This window comes from Saccopteryx bilineata, chromosome 2 (genome assembly GCF_036850765.1).
Source record: "Saccopteryx bilineata isolate mSacBil1 chromosome 2, mSacBil1_pri_phased_curated, whole genome shotgun sequence".
Lineage (NCBI taxonomy): Eukaryota > Metazoa > Chordata > Mammalia > Chiroptera > Emballonuridae > Saccopteryx > Saccopteryx bilineata.
In genome coordinates this window covers 373,843,686-373,866,969 of record NC_089491.1, presented here as the reverse complement: position 1 = coordinate 373,866,969, position 23,284 = coordinate 373,843,686, and the positions used below count along the sequence as shown (strand labels likewise).

At 39.8% G+C, this 23,284-nt stretch overlaps 1 protein-coding gene across 2 annotated transcripts; it reads right to left on the bottom strand.

Annotated features, from left to right (window-relative positions):
• Positions 1-286: 286 nt before the first annotated feature.
• On the bottom strand, positions 287-20,223 carry LOC136323591 (keratin-associated protein 4-6-like). Of its 2 annotated transcripts, XM_066255441.1 has the most exons (3): positions 19,875-20,223; positions 1,781-1,789; positions 287-654 (listed from the first exon to the last, which is right to left on the bottom strand). In XM_066255441.1, the coding sequence occupies exons 1-3, from the start codon at positions 20,221-20,223 to the stop codon at positions 287-289; spliced, it is 726 nt and encodes a 241-aa protein (XP_066111538.1). The 2 variants fall into 2 exon arrangements, with proteins under 2 accessions (XP_066111538.1, XP_066111539.1); XM_066255442.1 differs by lacking the exon at positions 1,781-1,789 and having other exon boundaries at positions 19,983-20,223.
• Positions 20,224-23,284: the final 3,061 nt, after the last annotated feature.

Below are 23,284 nucleotides of genomic sequence, written 5' to 3'. Positions count from 1 at the left end.
TCATTGGATTTCAGTGTCAGAGGAGTTAACACCAATGGCCCCACAAGTGATGGAGACAATCTTCAGATTCCTTAAGCATGAAGCGTGGGTGTCCCGAAGACAAAGGGAGGGATGTTGGGGGAACTTAGTTTATTAGGAGATTCTGAGTGAATTCATTTTGAAGGAAGGGAGTTTGGACAAAAGTTGGAATGTGGACAGGGAATTAGTAGGACTAGGGTTATACATTTTTGAAAAAGAAGGTCTGCATCTATGGGAAGGGAGGAAGTGTTGCGTTCAAAGCAGAGGTTCAGCAGCAAGGGATGGCACAGCACATGGGGCGGGGGCAGGTGGAGATGACACAGGTGGGGCGGTAGCAGTTGGTGTGGCAGGAAACCTGGCCACAGGCTGGGCGGAGGCAGCAGCAGGGGCAGCAGCAGGGGCGGCAGCAGCTGGAGCCACAGCAGGAACCACAGCAGGAGGGGCGGCAGCAGCTGGAAATGCAGCAGGGGCGGCAGCAGGGGCTGCAGCAGCTGGAGCCACAGCAGCAGGGGCGGCAGCAGCTAGAAATGCAGCAGGGGCGGCAGCAGCAGGATCCACAGCAAGGGCGGCAGCAGCTGGACACACAGCAGCTGGGGCGGCAGCAGGTGGTCCTGCAGCAGGTGGTCTGGCAGCAGCCTTGTCCACAGCCCTGGTTAGAGCAGACAGATCCACAACAGGAGCTGACCATGGTGTCTGAGGGTGGAGGTTCGAGGTGAGTTTTCAGAGGAGTGAGGTTCTCGAGTGTGGTCTCTCCTTGCCCTCTCTTGCTTTTATATCCTGCTGAGAGCTGCTGTGACCACATGCAGGACTCACCTTGTTGTTGTTTATCCTAGTTGAAAGTCAATTGGTTTCATTAAATTAGATAATTGTGTTTATCTGGTAAATATTTCTATTTATAGGAACAGCACTGTTTCCTTTTCTTGTTGTATTATGAGCGATCCAGTTTGGTTAAAGCCAAGCAAATCAGTTTCCATATTTCTTTGTCTGATGTGTCTTCTCAAGTAGGCCTACAATATATTGTTTCATTGTATTTCACAAGTGTAACTTTTATTTCTCTATTTGACTCCAGAATAATATTTTGAGAATGGATTTTTATGGTAATAAAATCTCCTCTGCTCTCAAAGAACAAGTCATAACAAATGCTGGTGGTAAAATAAGGTGAAAGACCCATCTCTGAAGGAGGGGGTGCAGTTATCGTATGTGATGAGAAATACTGTGATTCCTTTGAGTTTCCTGGATTGTTAGTGATATATAAAAGATCCTAACAAAGTTCCAATCTGTTTTTTCTTCTTGAGTCTATTTAATTTGAAACAGTTATAATGCAATGATTCATTACTTTTAAATAGCAAAAACTCATTGACATGATGGGTCCTTTTTAAAATTATTAAGTTATTATTGACATGATCTTCAGAGATAGCATATCACAAGGGAGTATTTTTTTTTATCTCATTTTGATATGTGAGCATGCCCAGTGGAATGTGTATAATTGAAGTATTATTGAAATATTTTTTACTGTATTCTGAGCTATTGTTTCTTTGCAAGGTATGTTTCAGATATAAGGAATTAAGCTTTTAATCTTTCTCCCAGGCAATTAAGTAAGCCAGACAAGACCCCTGCATAGGCAACTATTTAGAACAGTGATTTTCTACCTTTTTCATCTCATGGCACACATAAATTAATTGCTAAAACTATGAGACACACACACTAAAATATATTTTTTGCTGATCTGACCAAAAAATAAGTATAACTTTGATTCATTCACTCTGGATGCCTGTTGTAATTTTTTTTTATTTGCCAATCTAAAGGAAAAGAGGTTAGTGCCCCTGACTAAATAGTCAGATATTGCATACTTTAAAAATTCTCATGGCACACTGATTGATGATCACTGATTTAGAGCACTTATGACTAGTAAACAAAATAACAATTATATAATATATTCAAACCTACACACTTCTTATGAAATGAGATACTACTAATAATGACTATTTTTGAGTGCCTACAGTGTGTCAGGAATTTTTTTCTATAATTGTTATCTGTTTACACTTTACAAGGACTCAGTGAGGTAGAAACGATTTTTCTTCCTTCCTTAGACATGAGGTCATTGAAGCTCAGGTAGATTTAAATTACGCCATCATTAGGAAGGGTGGTCGTCTCCTTCTGTCCTCGACGGTGTGGAGAATGGCAACCCCGTGTCATTTCTTATGCTGCTTTGTTGTATACACATGCTTCCCCTGTAAATGCCCACTTCAGATACCAGCTCATCTCTAACTAATATCTCTTTTACATCTACATTCCAAACGAATCCTTATCTCCTTTTTGCTCCAAGGTTTTATTAGCAGGACCGTTAACTTAGCAAATTTGAAAGTCCCCCTACTGTATGTCCTCCTTTGTACTCTGCTGAGGCTGCTGCGCCCAGGTCCTGGGCCATTTTCTAGTTTATTTTTTCTACTAGAAATATTGGTGTAAAATTAGATCATTGTATTTTTCTGGTTAAAGATTTTAAGATGAAGAAAAACAAGATTTCTTTTTCCTGGTGTGTTGAGATTTTTCAATCCAGCCTTCCTCAGAATCGTCTCTCCAATTATCTGTCAGGAGTGCCCATCACATGATCCAGTCCCTAATGTATACCTGTGACCTGTGTATCATTCCATGATGTTGTTTGGACCAATTATTCTCATTATGCCAAGATCTCTTTGATGTTAAAAGAGAAGCAGAAATATTGTAGGGGAAAAAATGAAGAATGTTCATCTTTGTGAGTTACCTGTGTGTAATGAGGAAGGCAGGAACCTATCTGTGAGACACGAATGCTCATTAGATGGTGGGCTCTCTGGCTACCTCAGATATGTACTAAGTCTTACTTCCTGTATTGTATTTGAAAACGTTGCCTATGACTCATGGTTTTTAAATATTAAAAGTCACTTGAAGCCACCTTGACGGTACTCTTCACTGGCTCAGTATGGAGCAGCTTAAGCACCAAAATGAATAATGACAGTAATGGATTTTAACTCATTAAATAAAACAAGAATCCATGAGTCCATACTGAGACTACTTAAATAAAAAATATTTTTAAAAGAAAAAGATGAGAAAGGTATCTCTGAGAGTAGAATACCAACTAATAAATGTAAAAGATAAAACAAAGCTATGAAATCATCATTTACTACTCTCACAATAAAACTTGATTCATTCTTGTATGTGCCCTGACCAGGGATCGAACCTACAACATTGACATATTGGGATGATACTCTAATCAACTGAGCTACCTTGATTCAAGTAAATATTATCAATGGATGCTATAGCTATTGGGCAAAAGTTTGATGGGTTATAGGCTATTTGCACACTTCCATAATAGTTCCCTATCAATTACTTACTAATTTCAAGTGAAAACCTATTAAATTTACTGTGAAGAAATTTGAAAGCATAACCTTAACCATGGGATCAACGTTAACATTATTAATGATGGGACAAACTGACAAGTGTCTCCTTAAAGCCACACACTGAGAAAAGCATCACTTTGTAGTACTCCTGTCAAAATGCGTCACCTGAATCTAATTATGAGGACACATCAGATAGACACAGACTCGGGGATATTCTACATGACTGATCTGTTCTCTTAAAAAATGTCAGAATCACCCAATATAAAGATGAATTGAGGAAGTGTTTCAGATTCAAAGAGACTAATGAGATACAATATCTAAATGCAATTCATGGATATGGGTAAAAATTTCTCTGTAAGACATTGGTATAACTGGCAACCTTTGGTTATTAAACATACATTAAATAATAGTAATGCATCAACACTTGATTTAATTGATTTTTGTGCTGTTGTTATGCAAGAAAACGTCCCCAGTCTTATACGTTTATCTGTATCTAAATCATATCATTATCTATCTATCTATCTACTTACCTACTTACTTTTATCTCTATTGGAGAGAAACAAAATGTGGCAAAATATTGAATCTAGGTGAAGGCTATATGATATAGGAGAGTTCTTTGGCACTATTATATAAATTTTAATTATTTTCAAAAATAAAAAGTTTAAAAACATCAAAAGGAATTGGATTGAAAAATCTTTTTCTGTAATGTTAGCATGTCAAGAGTGAGTAGTTCATGTCCTTTTGGGATGGAGGGGCATGTTAAAGTATATGATAAATTTTACTTTATAGGAGCTTCTACTGTAAGGACCCTTTTTTGATATTTCTAACAATGCAGTAAATCTTTCATCTTCTTGGGTCCCTGAAATATAGGACTTCTGACAATATGGCTGATTAAGTTGATATGGACTAGTCTACCCTCAAATATAAGCAAATAGAAATGCTTGAAAAATATTCTTTAAGTATTTCAATTACATAGTTGGACTTGAAAAAGGAGAAGAAAAATTCTCATTTTCCAGTTATAAAAAAGGAACACAGACTGCAAACAGTAGCTGACATCTTGTGGTCTCTGAAGGTTTGGTATCTAGATAGGCACTCAGAATTGGAGGCTGGTAGTTAAAATCCAAGCAGGTGCAAGAAATGGGACCTCAGGCTGTCACAAGGCAGGGTTCAGGTTAAAGTTTGCATTTTTAAAGTGATCTTGTAAGTATAGTAATATAGGGAAAAGAAAACCTTAGTCTGTCCACAAGTGATTGTAAGTGGTAATCAAGGCTCCCGTGAACATTTACACCACAGTAATGTCACCAAGCTTTCTAATGTACACTGTATGCATAGTGAAGAACTCTCAAGGTGAGAAACTGATTACTGCAAAATATTGAATGTCCTTGGAATCATCAGAAACACAAATAAAAATCATAGCACACAGAAATAACAGCATTAACCACAGGAAAAGTAAACTTGTAAGAAACTACACATAGCCTGTATGGGGTGTCCGTAGGAAGATGTTATAAAATCTACAAGAAAATCATCCACCATAAATAATGCAGTAGATAGAGGAAAAGAAAGTATAACCTCCAAGAGTTTAGATAACTGAAGATTCTAAAGGAGACTATAAATTAAGATTCAAAGAGGTCTTGAATCTGTGGCTTGAAGTTTTAGAGCAGTTTTGTTGCATTGCCCACCACTGTCTCTTCTCTGTAGCTTCTGCCCTGTCCTCTCTGGAACTCCAACTTACATGTGTCTTAGGCCGTTTCACTGTGCTTCGTATGTGTTTAATGCTCTTGTCTATACTTTTTACCTTTTTTTCTCTCCGTACTTCAGTGTAGGTGTTTTCTGCTTCCAGGTTGCTCTTCCTCTCTTCTATTCTGTCTGATCTGTTAGAGCTAATCTTCTGTTCTCTCAAATCACTTACTGAATTCTGAATTTCAGTTTTTGAATTTTTTAGTTCTAGGGTTTCTAGGACTTTATTTATTTACTTTTACAGATTCCAGTTATCTGATGAAATGTATTAATATTATTTTTCATCTATTATTTCAAACATATTAATCATAGTTACTCTAAAGATAGTTTTAACATCTATATATGTATCCCTTTGAATGTATTTCTATTCTTTCTTTCTTTCTTTCTTTCTTTATTTATTTATTTATTTATTTATTTATTTATTTATTTATTTTTGCCTTGTTTGTAGCCATGTGGCCCCTTATGTTCTGGCATACCTGGCAGTTTTTAAAATTGAATGCCAAGCATTATACATGAAAAACTTTAGAGGCTTGAGGTGATTTTATCTTCCACCTGAAAGGATTTAATTCACTTACACCACATGCCTTCTGTCCTGACTACATAGGTCAATTTCCAATGCTTCAAAAACAACTGTTCTCTTAATTTTTATCCAATTCTCATAGTTGTCATCATTGAGAGATTTGTGTGATACTAACTGCTTTGCCATAGCTGGAAGTAGAATTCCGTCCTTTAATTTTTCAAATAGCCACTGTCTTTTGGACCCTGCACTCTACCAGCTGTCTTCTCCCTTCTCAGGCTAGTCCTTTCTGGTCCCTTGTGGTTGCTGTTGCTCCTTTCTCAATTTACAGTTGTTGGTGTTTCCTATAGCTCGGGTCCTATACGTCTTCTTTTTAGACACTTAACTTCCCATGACCCGGGAAACCACCCACAGGCCCATGGAGTTAAACACCACTTTTAGGCCCATGGAGTTAAACACCGCTTTAGAATGTACCACCTCTGTCATAGACTGCGGTAGGCAGCCTCTAAGATGACCTCCAGTGGTGTCGGCCTCCTGGTGCTCATGTCCTTATATAATCCCCTCCCCTCTAGTGTGAGCTAAATGAAGTGATTTACTTTGAATGAATGAATGGAACACAGAAGTAATAAGAGCAAGCCTTTTTCAAGATTAGGTTATTATAAGAAGACAGCAGTTTCTCTCTTGGGGTATTTTTTGTTGTTTCAATTATTTTTTAATTTTTCTGGCTTTCTGAGATTTCTTACTCTGGAGGAAGCCAGCTACCACGTTGTATGAGCACCACATGGAGAAGAACTGAATCTTTCTGCTAACAGCCATGTGAGTGAACTTGGACATGGATTTTTCTCTCTTCCTGTGAATTCAGGTCTGGCCAAAAGCTTGCCTGCAACCTCATCAGAGACCCTGACACACCCCTTCTAAATTTCTAACCCTCAGAAAGTGTGTGAGATAGTAAATGTTTGTTGTTTAAAGCTGATAAATTTTGGGATTAATTTAATGATTTCTTTACTTATTTTATCATGATTTGACAAATGCTTTTTAACATTTTAACATAAGGGAAATAAGTATGATTTTAAGGAATAGGGGTAACACAAAATGTAGTTACATTCTAATCACACCTTAGCTTAATTTGTCTTTGCAGGCTAACAATTTGATCTCTTAACATAATTATAGTCTGTTCTAAATCATTAACTGTATTAATGTTACTATCTATACGTTATTGAGAAGTCCACAGTTGTTCAAAATTTTCATGCCATTTTTGTACAAAGTTCACAGTCTGTATACTTTGATGTAATGCAACTCCAGATATAGCAGCCGCAGTGGTTACAGCTATTAGTCCTATAATGATGGCGATAATCAGTCCAACTAGTCTCTTGGTTTGCTTCAAGGACTTAATAAGATGTTGTAACAGCATCATGGAAGGGGAACCCTACCACATTCAATGCATCTGTACTGGAATCCAGACTCCTGTTCAGGTTCTTAAAATGTAAAGACTTTGACTATTTTCATTAAAAAGAATAGAAGAGTTAATACATGTATAAAAAGTACACTTATTGCAAGTCATTGAGTAATTTTCAGCTATTTGGTTTCACCTATAAAAACATATAAGGCAATCTAACACAAGCAGATATGAGATGTGTTTCATTCTTCTTAAAGATTAACATAGTATGATTAGAAGGATAATTTCTCCAGATTTTTCCTTTTTACGCTGACATATATTTAAGTGCTATGGCTACTTTCCACAAATGATATTATATAGGACCAAATTTTATATGTGAGGAGCTCAAGGTGACATCCCTCCTCTATGCCATATGATAGTATGATTACTTTGACCACCAGCTCTAATTAAACCATTGTTCTTATACCACCTTAAACCAGCACCTTGCCCTTTAACTCGGGCGGAACCATGAGGGCTTTAATCTATGATGTTACATGTACAGATGTATTACTTTTAAATCCATATCCTTGCAACAAACTTTTTTTTTCCTTCCCCTTTACCCTTATTTTTGACAATAGAGAGCCAAGCTTGAGTTTCTATTTTTAAACAATGTGGCTCATGTCCTATATATATAGGTAATCCCTCAACTCCTGTTGTATAATTTTCTAATTTCATGCCTTCTTCCGAAGGTGCTAAGGGACCCCTATCATTAAAAGGTCCTGGAAGCCAATTAGAATCATTAACAAAAATAGGAAAGGCACTATCTTCCTAATGAATAGCTCTGCTTAATGTAGGATTAGGGACATATGCCCAATAACTAAAATTTTCAGCTCTACTTACTGGAATTGTTACCAAAGTAGTCATTGCTAAAAACAGGTTAGTAGCATTTTCTTCTTTTCTAGTAGCTTGTAGCATCTTTTTACCATTAAAGGTCAGCTTTCTAAGATGACCTCAACTTGATATTTTAGCCTTTTCAATACCAAGCAGCAGCACCTTTAAGGTTCTTCTTTCGAAATTTATTTCTTCCATCTCAGCAAAGGGTGGATATGGAAAGAATTTCTTGTTCTTATTTATGTTGTTAGTTTAATTCTACGAGCAGGAATCTTAAGGACTTCACCGGATTCTGCAATGACACAAGCAAACCCTCTTCCCCAATGTTGCACTACACTAGGTACCTATTGATCCAACTCATTTTTATAATGCACAGGTTGATTAATCTTAGAACTGTTATTTTTTGTCCAATGTCTGTCTGCAGCAGTAAAATTATCTTCTGTATTTAAGAAATTTAAAGTAAATAAAGCTTTGTGTAACATAATTCTAGAGGATAATCTTCTCTCTCCTTTTTGTTTAAGTAACATTGTTCAGAGTGCAGTTACTGCATTCAATAATCGCTTGTCCTTGTGGATTATATGGAATTCTAGTAGTATGTTTAATATTCTAAAATGCTAAGAATTGTTGAAATTTAACAGATGTATAGGCAGGACTATTGTCAGTTTTAATTGCTTTAGGAATGCCTATAACATTAAAAGCTTCAATAAGATGTTGAATGACACAATCAGTCTTTTCTCTAGGCAAAGGTGTGGCCTATTGAAAGGAAGAATAAATATTAATAGAACAGTATACATAGGATAGTTTTCTAAAAGAAGATATGTAAGTAATATCTATTTGCTACAAGTTATTACTGTGTTGTCCTCTAGGATTCATTCTCTTGGTAATGGAGGAGCATTTATAATACTATACTGAGGACAGTTTCTAACAATATTCCGAGCTTCTTGCCTGGTCATTTAAAATTTTTGTGTGTAAACACTTAATTCAGGCCTTAAAAGTTACATTTTAGACAACATCAAACAAAAACTAAACAGAAATCAGAATCAGACAAACCAGACCAGACAACCCATAAAGAAACCTGGGATTTCAGAGCACAGTTAGACTAGAAAGATGCCTGCCTGATTTTAATCAGGGCATTTTCTGACAGAGGGACTGACAATGGATGGGACTAAAGAAAATTTCCCCAAGAAAATTCTCTTGGCAGCTTCTGGGATATATTCTATAGTCAGATCCAACACATGTTCCCTGCCTCAGTTTCCAGGCAAGGAATAAGAAAGAAATAAAATGATAGCTCAGAAGATTGTAGCCAAAACACCAAGGAAAATCAGTATTTTTATTATTATTATTATAAAGACTGAAGAATTCTAAGAACTTCATGATTCTTCTATATGTCCTAATTCTAATTGAATTTGTACCAACTGATGTAAAGCTGCAGGCTTTTCTCCCTTGTCTCCAACTCCAGTGATTTGTATCTAGGCTTTAAGACAAGCAGATCTAATCTGAGCTATAACAGCATCAATATAACCAGTTTGTTATCCAAACCTCAGGATAAGGCCTGGTTGCTAGGGAACCATCCTTGTAGTTGGAGAATTGGAACTTCCTGTGTCACCCACCTGCAAACTTCTGTGGAGGGGAGAAGGGCTGGAGGTTGAATCAATCACCAGAGGCCAGTGATTTAATCAGTCATGACTGTGTAAATAAGCCTCAGAAAAAGCCAGTGGATGAGGTTCAGAGAGCATCTGGGTTGGTGGGCAGGTGGCGATGCGGAGAGCGCGGTGGGCATGAAAGAGGGTATGGAAACTGCACCCTGTCTTTCCCCATGCCTTGCCCTATGAGTCTCTTCACTGCAGCTGTTTCTGAGTTACACCCTTTTATAATAAACCAGTAATCTGGTCAGTAAAATATTTCTCTGAGTTCTGTGAGCAGCCCTAGCAAATTAATCTAAGCTGAAGGAGAGCACTGGAGGAACTTTGACTTATACCTAGTTGGTTAGAAGGACAGATGACAGCATGGGCTTGAAACTAGCTTCTGAAGGAGAGGGTAAGTCGTGTGGGAGTGAGCCCTTAACCTGTGGAATCTTTAGGTGTCATCGGTGGAAATGGGGTTCCTCCCTGGAGTTGTAAGAAAAGCATTCTGGGGACCCATGCATAGGAGAATGAGGTATAGTGGTGACATTTATTGGAGCTGGAGCAAGCACAAAGGACTGTCCCCAAGTGTCCAGTGTCTCATCCACAAAGGTGGCTTAGCTTTGTGCTGCTGTTGAAAAAATCCCGGCTTGTCTTCACCAAACCCAGAAGAAGGACCAGTGTCCAGAGATGTGCCATTACCAGCCACTGGATGGGCATCTGAAGCTACTGTAGTTCAGTTTGGTCCATTCCAAAGCTTATTCCAGCTCAGCCTCTGTTCCCGTCTGGCTAGCTTAGTCCATGTTACTGGCTGCACTCTGGCTGGCACAGAGCTGCTGCACCCAGTACTGTGCTTGGAGCTCAGCCAAGCTTGGGGACACATGGCTGCTGGGCTTGCATGACTGCAAAGGACCCATGCTTTGAGCTGTGTGGTTGCTATGGAGGGAGAATGCCCAAGCAAATGGGCGAACAGGTGCTACCAAGAGGGGCCTTTGTTAAGCTTTGATTATATTGCCTGAGGCTTTCAAACTAACTGGTTTCTTTCCTGGCTCTTCATGGGCTTGTGTTGGGTCTTCCCCCTACCCAGTCGGGTCTTTAGCCCAGGTTAGATACCTCTGCTTTATGGTCACCATTTTGGCTTCTGCTGAACAAGTGGCAGAGAAATATCACTTTTATTGTTTTATCTCTCCCTGGGTAATTCCACATAATGGCCAGTGGTCCTCCACAGAGTTTGCTTTGGAGATTAAGTCCCTCAGGGGAGGATGCAGCAGTCCCCTGCAGAGCTGCAAATATTAAGCTTTTTAGTAAGTCAAGCTTAATGTCTGACTCAGCTCCCTAGTTGATTAGGCTTAATGTCTGATTTCACTTGCTCTCTCTTTTTTTTATTAATACTAACTAGTTACCTATGCTAACATAGATAGATAGTGTCAGAACTGAGTTGAAGTTTAGGACACCCAGGTAGTGTCCTGAGTATTGCTTGTTTGAAGTGTGTGGAAATCACCACCCCCCCTTTCCCAGTGTAACTGAGACCAGAGCCTAATTTACATATAAAGATAGTGCATGAAACTTCCATAAGGTCATTTAAAAGCCCATTCTCAGCAAAAGTGTATGGACGTGTGTTCTGGGAAACTCCAAATTCCCTTTAATGGGCCTAAGGACCACTTGAAATTTTACTATTCATGTATTTTCCCATTTCTTTTTTGAATTACCTATGACCATTGTATATTTTCTTAAGTAGTTCAAACTAAGATCTATAGTCTCCTCTAGATCAGTGGTCCCCAACCTTTTTTGGGCCATGGACCAGTTTAATGTCAGAAAATATTTTCACAGACCGGCCTTTAGGGTGGGACAGATAAATGTATCATGCGACCGAGACAAGTGTCAAGAGTGAGTCTTAGACAGATGTAACAGAGGGAATCTGGTCATTTTAAAAAAATAAAACAGTGTTCAGACTTAAATATAAATAAAACGGAAATAATGTAAGTTATTTATTCTTTCTCTGTGGACTGGTACCAAATGGCCCATGGACCCGTACCGGTCCGTGGCCCAGGGATTGGGGACCACTGCTCTAGATGATAAGTTATTTATATTGCAATAAAGGAGGAACATATGTAACATTTAAACAATTACCAAAGAAAAACATAAAGATTTGTTAACTCTAGTGTGTGGAAAGACAGGACTGTACTCTGTAGAACACTTTAGAGTAACTTGAAAAGGGGAATCTGAACATATCTGCACGACATTTGTGATAAGCTATCACAACTTATGTTGGGGTCAAGACCATCTTATATCAACCTCTATTCGGTTTGTCTCTTGAAAACCTTAGAGCTTTTAAAAAATATATATGAATAACAATCAACTCTTAGTTACATTTAATTTTTGAAAATATAACACAGCAAATATATATAAAACTCTGATATATGCAAAATAGGAATTTAAAATGTTTTTAATGGACTTCAGATTATGAACCAAAACTTATAGACCCTTATATTTGTATAAATAGTTATTGTATATATTGTGCAAACCTTTTCCCAGCTAAAGATGATTATTCTCACCTGAGTTTTGATGAGAAAACTGAGTCTTACTGGAATATCCTGCAATGCATGAGCTTAAGTAAGACCACGCAAGGTGACAAAAGCCTAAAACAGGAGAATAAAACCATCAAGAAGATTGGAAACTTCAATAACACGAGAAGCTAAATTTTTTTAAATTAATTTTAATGGGGAGACATTGATAAATCAGGGTACATATGTTCAGCGAAAACATCTCTAGGTTATTTTGACATTTGCTTATGCTGCATTCCCATCACCCAAAGTCCAATTGTCTTCCGTCACCTTCTAACTGATTTTCTTTGCGCCCCTCCCCCCCAACCCCCTACCTCTCCTTCCCTCCCCCCCATAACCCCCACACTTTTGTCCATGTCTCTGAGTTTCATTGTTATGTCCCACCTATGTATGGAATCATATAGTTCTTAGTTTTTTCTGATTTACTTATTCCGCTCAGTATAATGTTATCAAGGTCCATCCATGTTGTTGTAAATGATCCGATGTCATCATTTCTTATGGCTGAGTTATTCCATAGTATATATGTACCAAAGCTTTTTAATCCACTCGTCCTCTGATGGACACTTGGGCTGTTTCCAGATCTTCGCTATTGTGAACAATGCTGCCATAAACATGGGGGTGCATTTCTCCTTTTGGAGCAGTTCTATGGTGTTCTTGGGGTATATTCCTAACAGTGGGATAGCTGGGTCAAAAGGCAGTTCAATTTTTAATTTCTTGAGGAATCTCCATACTGTTTTCCACAGTGGCTGCACCAGTCTGCATTCCCATCAGCAGTGCAGGAGGGTTCCCTTTTCTCCACGTCCTCGCCAGCATTTATTCTGTGTTGTTTTGTTGATGAGCGCCATTCTGACCGGTGTGAGGTGATATCTCATTGTGGTTTTAATTTGCATTTCTCTAATGATTAGTGATGTTGAGCATTTTTTTCATATGCCTATTGGCCATCTGTATGTCCTCTTTGGAGAAATGTCTATTCATTTCTTTCGCCCATTTTTTGATTGGATTGTTTGTCTTCCTGGTATTGAGTTTTACAAGTTCTTTATAAATTTTGGTTATTAACCCTTTATCAGAAGTATTGTCAAATATATTCTCCCATTGTGTAGTTTGTCTTTTTATTCTGTTCTTATTCTCTTTAGCTGTGTAAAAGCTTTTTAGTTTGATATAGTCCCATTTGTTTATCCTGTCTTTTATTTCACTTGCCTGTGGAGATAAATAAGCAAATATAAATATATTGCTGCAAGAGATGTCAGAGAGCTTACTGCCTATGTTTTCTTCTAAGATGCTTATGGTTTCACGCCTTACATTTAAGTCTTTTATCCATTTTGAGTTTATTTTTGTGAATGGTGTAAGTTGGTGGTCTAGTTTCATTTTTTTGCAGGTAGCTATCCAGTTTTCCCAACACCATTTGTTGAAGAGGCTGTCTTTACTCCATTGTATTTCCTTACCTCCTTTGTCAAATATCAGTTGTCCATAAAAGTGTGGGTTTATTTCTGGGTTCTAAGTTCTGATCCATTGATCTATATGCCTGTTCTTATGCCAGTACCAGGCTGTTTTGAATACAATGGCCTTGTAGTATAACTTGATATCCGGAAGTGTGATACCTCCCTCTTTATTCTTCCTTTTCAAGATTGCTGAGGCTATTCGTGTTCTCTTTTGGTTCCATATAAATTTTTGGAATATGTGTTCTATATCTTTGAAGTAAGTCATTGGTATTTTAATCAGTATTGCATTGAATATATAAATTGCTTTGGGTAATATAGACATTTTAATGATGTTTATTCTTCCTAACCATGAGCATGGTATATGATTCCACTTGTTTGTATCTTCCCTGATTTCTTTTATCAATGTTTTATAATTTTCCGAGTACAAGTCTTTAATCTCCCTGGTTAAATTTATTCCTAGGTACTTTATTTTTTTTGGTTGCAGTGGTGAAGGGGATTGCTTCCTTAATTTCTCTTTCTGACAGTTCATTATTAGTGTATAAAAATGCCTCTGATTTCTGAGTATTAACTTCATATCCTGCCACCTTGCTGAATTCATTTATCAGGTCCAGTAGTTTTTTGACTGAGACTTTAGGGTTTTCTATATACAATATCATATCATCTGCAAATAATAATAGTTTTACTTCTTCCAATTTGGATGCCTTTTATTTCTTTTTCTTGTCTGATTGCTGTAGCTAGGACTTCCAGAACTATGTTGAATAAGAGTGGTGAAAGGGGAAAACCCTGCCTTGTTCCTGATCTAAGGGGATTGGTTTTAATTTTTGCCCATTGAGTATGATGTTGGCTGTGGGTTTGTCATAGATGACCTTTATCATGTTGAGGTATGTTCTCTGTATTCCCACTTTGCTGAGAGTTTTGATCATGAATGGGTGCTGGATTTTATCAAATGCTTTTTCTGCATCTATTGAAATTATCATGTGGTTTTTGTCCTTCCTTTTGTTTATGTGATAAATCACATTGATTGATTCGTGAATATTGTACCAGCCTTGACTCCCAAGAATAAATCCACTTGATCATGGTGTATGATTTTTTTTATATATTGCTGGATCCGGTTTGCTAATATTTTGTTCAGGATTTTAGCATCTAAATTCATCAGGGATATTGGCCTATAATTTTCTTTCTTTGTGTTGTCTTTGCCTGGTTTTGGAATCAGAATTATGCTCGCCTCATAAAAGGAACTTGGAAGTCTTCCTTCCTCTTGAATTTTTTGAAATAGCTTTAGAAGGATAGGAGTTAGTTCTTCTTTGAATATTTGGTAGAATTCACTTGTGAAGCCATCAGGCCCAGGACTTTTCTTTTGGGGAGTTTTTTGATAACTGTTTCAATCTCATTTGTTGTAATTGGTCTGTTTAAGTTTTCTGATTCTTCCAGATTAATTTTTGGAAGATTGTATGTTTCAAGGAATTTGTCCATTTCATCTAGGTGTTCTAGTTTTTTGGTGTACAGTTCTTCATGGTATTTTCTTACAATATTTTGTATTTCTGTTGTGTCAGTTGTTATTTCTCCACTCTCATTTCTAATTTTATTTATTTGAGTTCTTTCTCTTTTTTTCTTGGTGAGTCTGGTTAAAGGTTCATCAATCTTGTTTACCTTTTCAAAGAACCAGCTTCTGGTTTCATTGATGATCTGTATTGTTTCTTTAGCCTCTATGTCATTTATTTCTGCTCTGATCTTTATTATTTCCTTCCTTCTACTACCTCTGGGCTTTACTTGCTGTTCTGTTTCTAGTTCTTTTAGATACAGGGCCAAGTTGTTAATTTGAGCTTTTTCTAGCTTCTTAAGGTGTGCCTGTAATGCTATGAACTTCCCTCTCAGGACTGCTTTTGCTGTTTCCCATAAATTTTGAGTTGATGTATGCTTGTTATTGTTCATTTCTAGGAATTTTTTTATTTCTTCTTTGATCTCATTGTTAACCCATTCATTATTTAATAACATGCTATTTAGTTTCCCAGTTGTTTGAGTATTTTTCAGTTTTTCTGTTGTGGTTGATTTCTAGTTTCATGCCATTGTGATCAGAGAAAGTGCTCTATATGATTTCAATCTTCTTAAATTTGTTGAGACTGCTTTTGTGCCCTAACATGTGGTCTATCCTCGAGAATGTACCATGAGCACTTGAAAAGAATATATATATTCTGCTGCTTTAGGGTGAAAGGTTCTGAAGACATCTATTAAATCGAGTTGATCTAGTATGTCCTTTAAGTCTGCTGTTCCTTTCTTAATTTTCTTTCTTGAGTATCTATCTAGTGATGTTAGTGGGGTATTGAAATCCCCTATTATAGTATTGCTGTTGATCTTAGCCTTTAAGTCCATCAAAGTCTGCTTTATATATAATATTTAGATGCTCCTATATTAGGTGCATAGATATTTATAACAGTTATGTCTTCCTGTTGGATTGCTCCCTTTATCATTATATAGTGACCTTCTTTATCTCTTACTATAGCCTTTGTTTTAAAGTCCATTTTGTCTGATATAAGTATTGCTACCCTAGCTTTTTTTTCATTTCCCTTTGTGTGAAATATTTTTGCCATCCTTTTATCTTCAGTCTGTGTGCATGTTTTGTTTTAAGGTGTGTCTCTTGTAGACAGCATATGTATGGGTGCTGTTTTCTTATCCACGCAGCTACCCTATGTCTTTTGATTGGATCATTTAATCCATTTACATTTAAGGTTATTATTGATATGTAGTTGTTTATTGTCATGTTATTCTTTAGAACTATATTTCTCTTTTGCTATATTCTTTTTTTCCTTTGATCTGTTTACAACAGGCCCCTTAGCATTTCTTGCAGCATTGGTTTGGTTGTAGTGAGTTCCTTAAGGGTTTTTTTTGTTTGTTTGTTTGTTTTGTCTGGAAAGCTTTTTATTTCTTCTTCAATTTTAAATGATAGCCTTGCTGGATAAAGTAGTCTTGGTTGTAGGCTCTTGTTCTGCATTACTTTGAATATTTCTTGCCATTCCCTTCTGGCCTCAAGTGTTTCTGTTGAGAAGTCAGAAGTCATCCTTATGGGGGCTCCTTTGTAGGTGATAGGTTTTTTTCTCTAGCAGCTTTTAATATTTTCTCTTTATAACTTAGCTTTGGTATTTTAATTATGATGTGTCTTGGTGTAGATTTCTTTGGGTTTCTCTTTAATGGAGTTCTCTGTGCTTCTTGAACTTATGAGACATTTTCTTACTTTAATTGAGGGAAGTTTTTAGCTATGATATGTTTGAACAAAGTCTCTATTTCTTGTTCTTTCTCTTCTTCTTCAGGAACCCCTATGATGCAGATGTTATTTCTCTTCATGTTGTCACATAGCTCTTTTAGTGTTTCCTCAGACTTTTTGAGTCTCTTTTCTTTTTTCTGCTCTGCTTCTGTGCCTTCATTTATCTTGTTCTCTAACTCGCTGATTTGATTCTCAGCTTCATCCATCCTGCTTTTAATTCCTTCCATTGTGTTCTTCATTTCTGATATTGTATTTGTCATTTCTGACTGATTTTTTTATTTGCTATCCTTTTTTATATTTGCTATCTATTTAGGTGTTCATAATGACCATCTATTGTTGTTCTAATATCTTTGAGCATCCTAACAATCATTATTTTAAACTCTGCATCTGGTAATTTGGTTATATCTGACTCATTTAGGTCCTTTTCTGGGGACTTCTCTTGATTCATTTGTGTTGCATTTCTCTGCCTTCTCATTTTGTCTGTGTAAAAGAAGGTTTTGGCCACTGGAGTCCACTGGGTGTGGCCTCTGTGTTCCCTAGGTGTGGTCTGTGTACAGGCCTACCACCTTCTCTGCTGTTGCTGCTTAGGGCGTTCAGGTAAGGGCATTGCTGGTGCCTGCCCACTGAGGCTGTTGCTGTGGTTTCCGCCTTTCCTTCACGGGAGTGGATGTGATCTCGTGCTCGGGTGTACAAGCCTTGGTGGCCTTGGCCTTCACACCATCCCTGCAGGTGGTGTTATGCTCAGCCCTGAGGGCAGGGGTGGGCACTTTTGCTCAGCTGCGGGTCTCTGCCTGATTCTGGGCTTTTGCCCTGCCCCTGCAGGAGGAGCCCACTTGTCGGATGGCTGCAAGCCTTGGTTCCACAGGCCGGGCGGGACTGCCTGCCCACGCTCAGTAACAGGTCTCCACCTGTTCTGGGATTTTGGCTCCACCCCTGCGGGAGGAGCTGGCTCCCAAGTCAGGCCACAAGCCTGGGTTCCACAGCGGGGCAAGGCTGTGCTCCTGCGCCCTTGCTCAAGGGTGGGTCTCTGCCCCTTCCAGAGATCCTGCCCTTCCCCCACAGACTGGATTGCAGGCAGCCCGCAGCTGGGCTTGACCACTTTTCATGTCCTCTCCTCCTCAGCCGGGCAAGACTGAGCTCACACCTGGCCTCAGTGGTGGCCAGTCAGCTTCTGCCCTTGCCAACAGAACCGTGCTTCCACGTCCTGCCACTGCCTGCCCTCGGGTGAGCCCTCAGCCATGTGGGTGGGGGTGCTGCATCTCAGACCCTAAGACTCACTACTGTAGTCCCGAAAGCTCCTTCCTTCTAAGCGAATCTGCTCTGAGTGCCACGGGAGAGCTTGTTTGGCTGGTGTCCTGCTTCCCTTTGCTGGTATTGCTGTTTCCAGGGGAAATATTCGCTTCAGATTTGGGGAGTGACTCGTCCTAGAGGTTAGGGTGGCTTTCTCTCAAAATGTTTCTCCCTGTTCCTCCTAGATTATACTCTTTTTCTGCTACTCCAGTCCTCTCCTCTCTCCCCGTCCCCCGGAGCCCCGGGTGAGTGGTTGTGAGAGAGGTGTTCTGCGCGGTCCCTTTAAGAAGAATCCTGGGTCTGAGAAATCAGTCCCTTTCTCACAAACAGTATCCTGTATTGTTTCCAGCTAAATACTGTCCATGTGCCTCTTCTAGGCTCTGGGGCTGCAGGCTTGGGCTTTGCTCCTGGGGCTCAGGACCCTCCCCTTCTGCTAAACTCACTTCCCGCCACATGAGTCTCTCCTGGCTGCCGTTCACTCTGGGGAGCTGGGCAGCCCTCTCCGCGTTTTCGCTTTTTTTTTACCAGTCTCAGTGTGGCTTCTTCAGTGTTCCTTGGTTAAAGAGTCCTCTTAGTTTAGTCCAAAGTTGGTTTTTACAGATGATGGTTCTTAAAATTAGTTTGTAATCCACTTTGGTTCTGGGAGGTGGAAGTTGGTACATCCACCTACTCCATCGCCATCTTGTCTTCTCATGAGAAGCTAAATTTATGAAGGAGCTTTAGTCTTGAGATACTAAAAGTTTGAGTATCAATTCATAAAAAGTTTTAAAATATTTATGAAAAATTTGCCATGGACTTTATACATTTCCAGAAATCTGGGTTTAGAGGGTACACTTAGTATTCCTAGTGCAGTTTATTGTTTAGAGAGGAAAGCAGGGAGGAAGGAAAGGAGGGAGGAAGGGGGGATGGAGGGAGGGAGGGAGGGAGAAAAAGTACTTGAGCAAAGTGGACCAACCAAAAATTTCATAACCAGTAATGAATGGAACATACTGAAGTAGTATAGTCAAATGATGTTCAACTCACTGGCTTTTTAAAGGGACATTTGAGACAACCCAAAACTTAATTTTGAGTATTAGACAACAGTGAAACAATTACATGAACTTTCTTTGCTTAAAGAAAACACAATGCTAAGGTAGTGCCCGAGACCAGGGTAGTGTTTCAGTAACAGTAACAATAAAAATGACATTTAGTGACAACTTAAATTATGCGTTGCACTTTGTGCTAAATGCATTACATGGGTTATGTCATTGAACTGAAGAATGTAATGTATTATCCCCATTTCACAGAGAAAAAACTGAGGCTTAAAGACATTAAATAACTTTGCCCATGTCATGTAATGAATGCCCAGTGGAATCACGATTCCAATGTAAATAACTTCACTTGCTTTCCTTTATTTGATGCCACATTTCTTAATGTGAAGTATAGGTAACGTCACACTTGCACACATACACACAATCTTTAACAAATCAGGAGATTTCAATATCAAGGGAAATGACTGTTTATTAAGAATGTATGGACACAATGTTATATGAGATCATGACATTCAGTGTATACTTAGGATGAAATATTGTTGGTCTAAAAATAGGAACATTTGGGCCTGGATTAAAATCATTTGACAAATGTGTTTTCATTGGTCATTTTTTAGATCTGAACACCAACTCTGAATGCCAAATCAGAGGAGTTCATTTCCCAGTCACTGGCTGACTCCAACATATTTTATGTGACCTTTGAGAGCATCCATACTGTGACAAAGAATACAGGCAATGACTCAGCAGCAAGGGATGGCACAGCACATGGGGCGGGGGCAGGTGGAGATGACACAGGTGGGGCGGTAGCAGGTGGTGTGGCAGGAAACCTGGCCACAGGCTGGGCGGAGGCAGCAGCAGGGGCAGCAGCAGGGGCGGCAGCAGCTGGAGCCACAGCAGGAGCCACAGCAGGAGGGGCGGCAGCAGCTAGAAATGCAGCAGGGGCGGCAGCAGGGGCTGCAGCAGGAGCCACAGCAGGAGCCACAGCAGGAGGGGCGGCAGCAGCTAGAAATGCAGCAGGGTCGGCAGCAGCTAGAAATGCAGCAGGGGCGGCAGCAGCCGTAGCCACAGCCCTGGTCAGAGCAGACAGAGCCACAACAAGAGCCGACCATGGTGTCAGAGAGTTGAGTGTCTGGGTAGGTTTCCAGGAGAGAGAAGTTCTTGAGTCTGAGAGTCTCCTTGTGTGAAAGGCTCTTATATACTGCCTGGACAGGGTGAGTTGTCAACACGTTTCCTTGTTTTTGTTTACTTGATATTTAAGTAATAATCAGATTATATAATAGTGTTTATCTATTTAATGGTTTAAATTTGTTGGAAACATTTTCTTTTCCACATATAAATTCTATCTGAATCCCTTTCCTCTGACTCACACCTGCTGGCATCTTCTAGACCACACTCTCCTCATCCTCCTCCATTTGGAGGATGCCCGGCTTCTGCCCAGAGCATTTCTTACTCTCCCCCTCCATAGCCCCTATCAGCATGGAATTTGGGCAGACATATTTCTGGTTGTGCATTTTTCCCAATGACTAATGTGGAAGAAATCTCTTCTACATAGTGTGGCATCTGGCATGGGACAAGAGAAGAATGATCCCTGTGGGTCATTTTTGGGCAATAAGGAAGGGGTATCTCTCCATGTGTGTGTGATATTGGTGACTTACACACCACTGGACCAGGTGTCCTTAGGTGTTCCAAACTGTGGATCATGGTCTATATCCTGAAATTCTGAGAGGCGATTCATCTGTGTGGGTCGTGTTCCAACAACACCCCATACTTTATTACGGTGTTATTTTGTGGTCATATATGTTTGCATTGTATCTCTCCAGCTGGTCTCTTAGATTTTGGAAGACATCGCCTCACTTTCTATTTCTTACCTCATTCTTAATTAAAAATATTTCTTCAATGGAGAAAAAAAAATTGTTGAATAATCAGAATGTGCCTCTCCTCTGAACTTATCTCCAGAATGGGAAAATCTAGGTCACAAGTTTTTTGGATTAATTTGAAATGTGAACAGATTTTAGTCAATTCAACCTTGTTTAATTACTATTTCTACTTATCTAGTGATAGTTCAACTTGAGTGTGCAACAAAATTACTCGGAGGGCTCATTACAAATGGTGGGGCTGCTCACAGAGTTTCCGATTGCAGGCTGAAACTTGACGTCTACTTTTCTAACAAGTACCCAGATGATGTTGATGCTGACAGTCCAAGGACCACACTTAAAGGATGACTGTTTTATTCTGTTCCTTCAGACTTTGAAAAAGTGCCTATGTCAAGTTTCTGCCTTCTTTATAAGGCATATTTGTTGAGAGGATAATCTAAGAGACACAAGTTGCCAGTCACTGGGGTTACAAAGGTGATTTGGAGTCTCCTCCTGGAGACGTTTATTGGGAAGACCACACACACACACACACACCTATAATGCAGTGTGGAAAAGCAAAGTCAAAGAAGCTCATAGTAACATAAATTAATTAAAAGACTTGTACTTAAGGCAAATTAGCTGACATAACTTAGTAAAGACATAGGTTTATTAAAAAATGAATATTAGCGGATGTCACGGAAATGGCGCCATGAACAGCGCGTCCAACAGATCTCCCCAAAATCTCAACAAATTTATCAACTAGAAACAGAAAAATTTATCCTCGGAGCATTCTGGAGTTCCACACACACTGAAAGCGAAAGGACTGTTATCACTTGAATCTGAGAGACGGGTCAGCTGAGGGTGTGGAGGAAGCTAACTACAGCACGGATGTTCATTCAAGCAGAGGAGGGAGTACGCCTGTGGTGAATCAACCCACGCGTGCAACTGCCCGCCCACACTCGGGGAGGGCAGCCTGGGTGCTGTGAGCGGCCGCCAGCGTGCCCTGAGAAATTGTGCGCATGCCCCGTGCCGCGGTCCGGTCACAGAGCGAGCTCCCTTGCACCACCAGCGTCCCCAGTGGCCCACGCACTGCGAGTGAGAGTCCCCAGCCACTGGCGTGCTCTGAGAAACCGCGCGCGTGCCCCGTGCCCTGGTCCGGTCGCAGAGCGAGCATCCCCAGTGGCCCGTGCACTGCGAGTGAGAGTCTCCAGCCACTGGTGCGCCCCGTGCCGCGGTCCAGGAGGGGCGCCAAGGCGGTTTTCCCTACTCGGGAGATTCTCTCCATGGGCGAGGCACCTCACCCAGCCATTCAAGCTAACAATCAAGCATTGGGGGAGGGGCGCGCAGGCAGTCTGAAATACTTTCTGGAGCACAGCTGTGGATCCAATCACTGAAATTAGCTTAACCCACGAAATCTGCGCACCCACGGGGCTCTAATTGATAGGATCTCTCTCAGTTCAGTGATCCAAGACAAGAGGCGTGATATTTTTCAGTGCCTCTCGCTAAAGGGGCAGGGGCAACTTCTGATTGACAGAGCCTCCATATTCAGGGATATACGCTAACAAGAGGGACAGACATTAAGATCTATACAGCAAGCAGCGACTAGTGCCTCTTCTTCCTAGCCAAAACAGGCTACAAATTGTGAAAGCCTGGGTTGAGTGGTCTAACTGAATGCTAGGCGCTGAACAGTCACCTTGACAACAATTGACTCCCAGCCCCGCCTGATTACACTGGAGGCTCTGACTGCCAGAACCTTACCCAGAGCCTTGTGCTGAGTGGGGATAGAGTGGGGATTTCCCAGCTCTTTGAGCCTCTTACTCCCCAGACAGAAGCAGTAGCAGCCTCATAACTGGATCACTAGGCTGCTAATTCAGGAAGGGGAGACTAGGAGAGAGACTCCAGGAAAGCAGACTCTCTCATTGTTGGACCCTGCAAATGCCAACAAGCCTTGACTACCAGCTAGACTAAAGCCAATTATATGACATTGCCATAGAATCCCATCAACTGCAAATCTCTACCTAAGTGTGACACAGGGGCAGAGCCTGGGGTACAGAGTCACCAACCAGGATGAGGGAGAGAAAAGAAAAAGGAAGAAGTTAACCTATCAAAATGAAGAAAAATCCACAGACTTTATAACTTGTTCCACTAATTCTTTGTTGTTGTTGTTTCTTTCTTCTATCTTATTGCCTTTATTATTATTTCTATTTCCTCCACCTCGGTCCTTTTATTCTCTGCCCATCTTATGCTTCCCTTTTCTTGAACTACACTACCCATGAGTGTTACTTTTTATTTCTTTTCTTCATCCTTACTCTCCTTT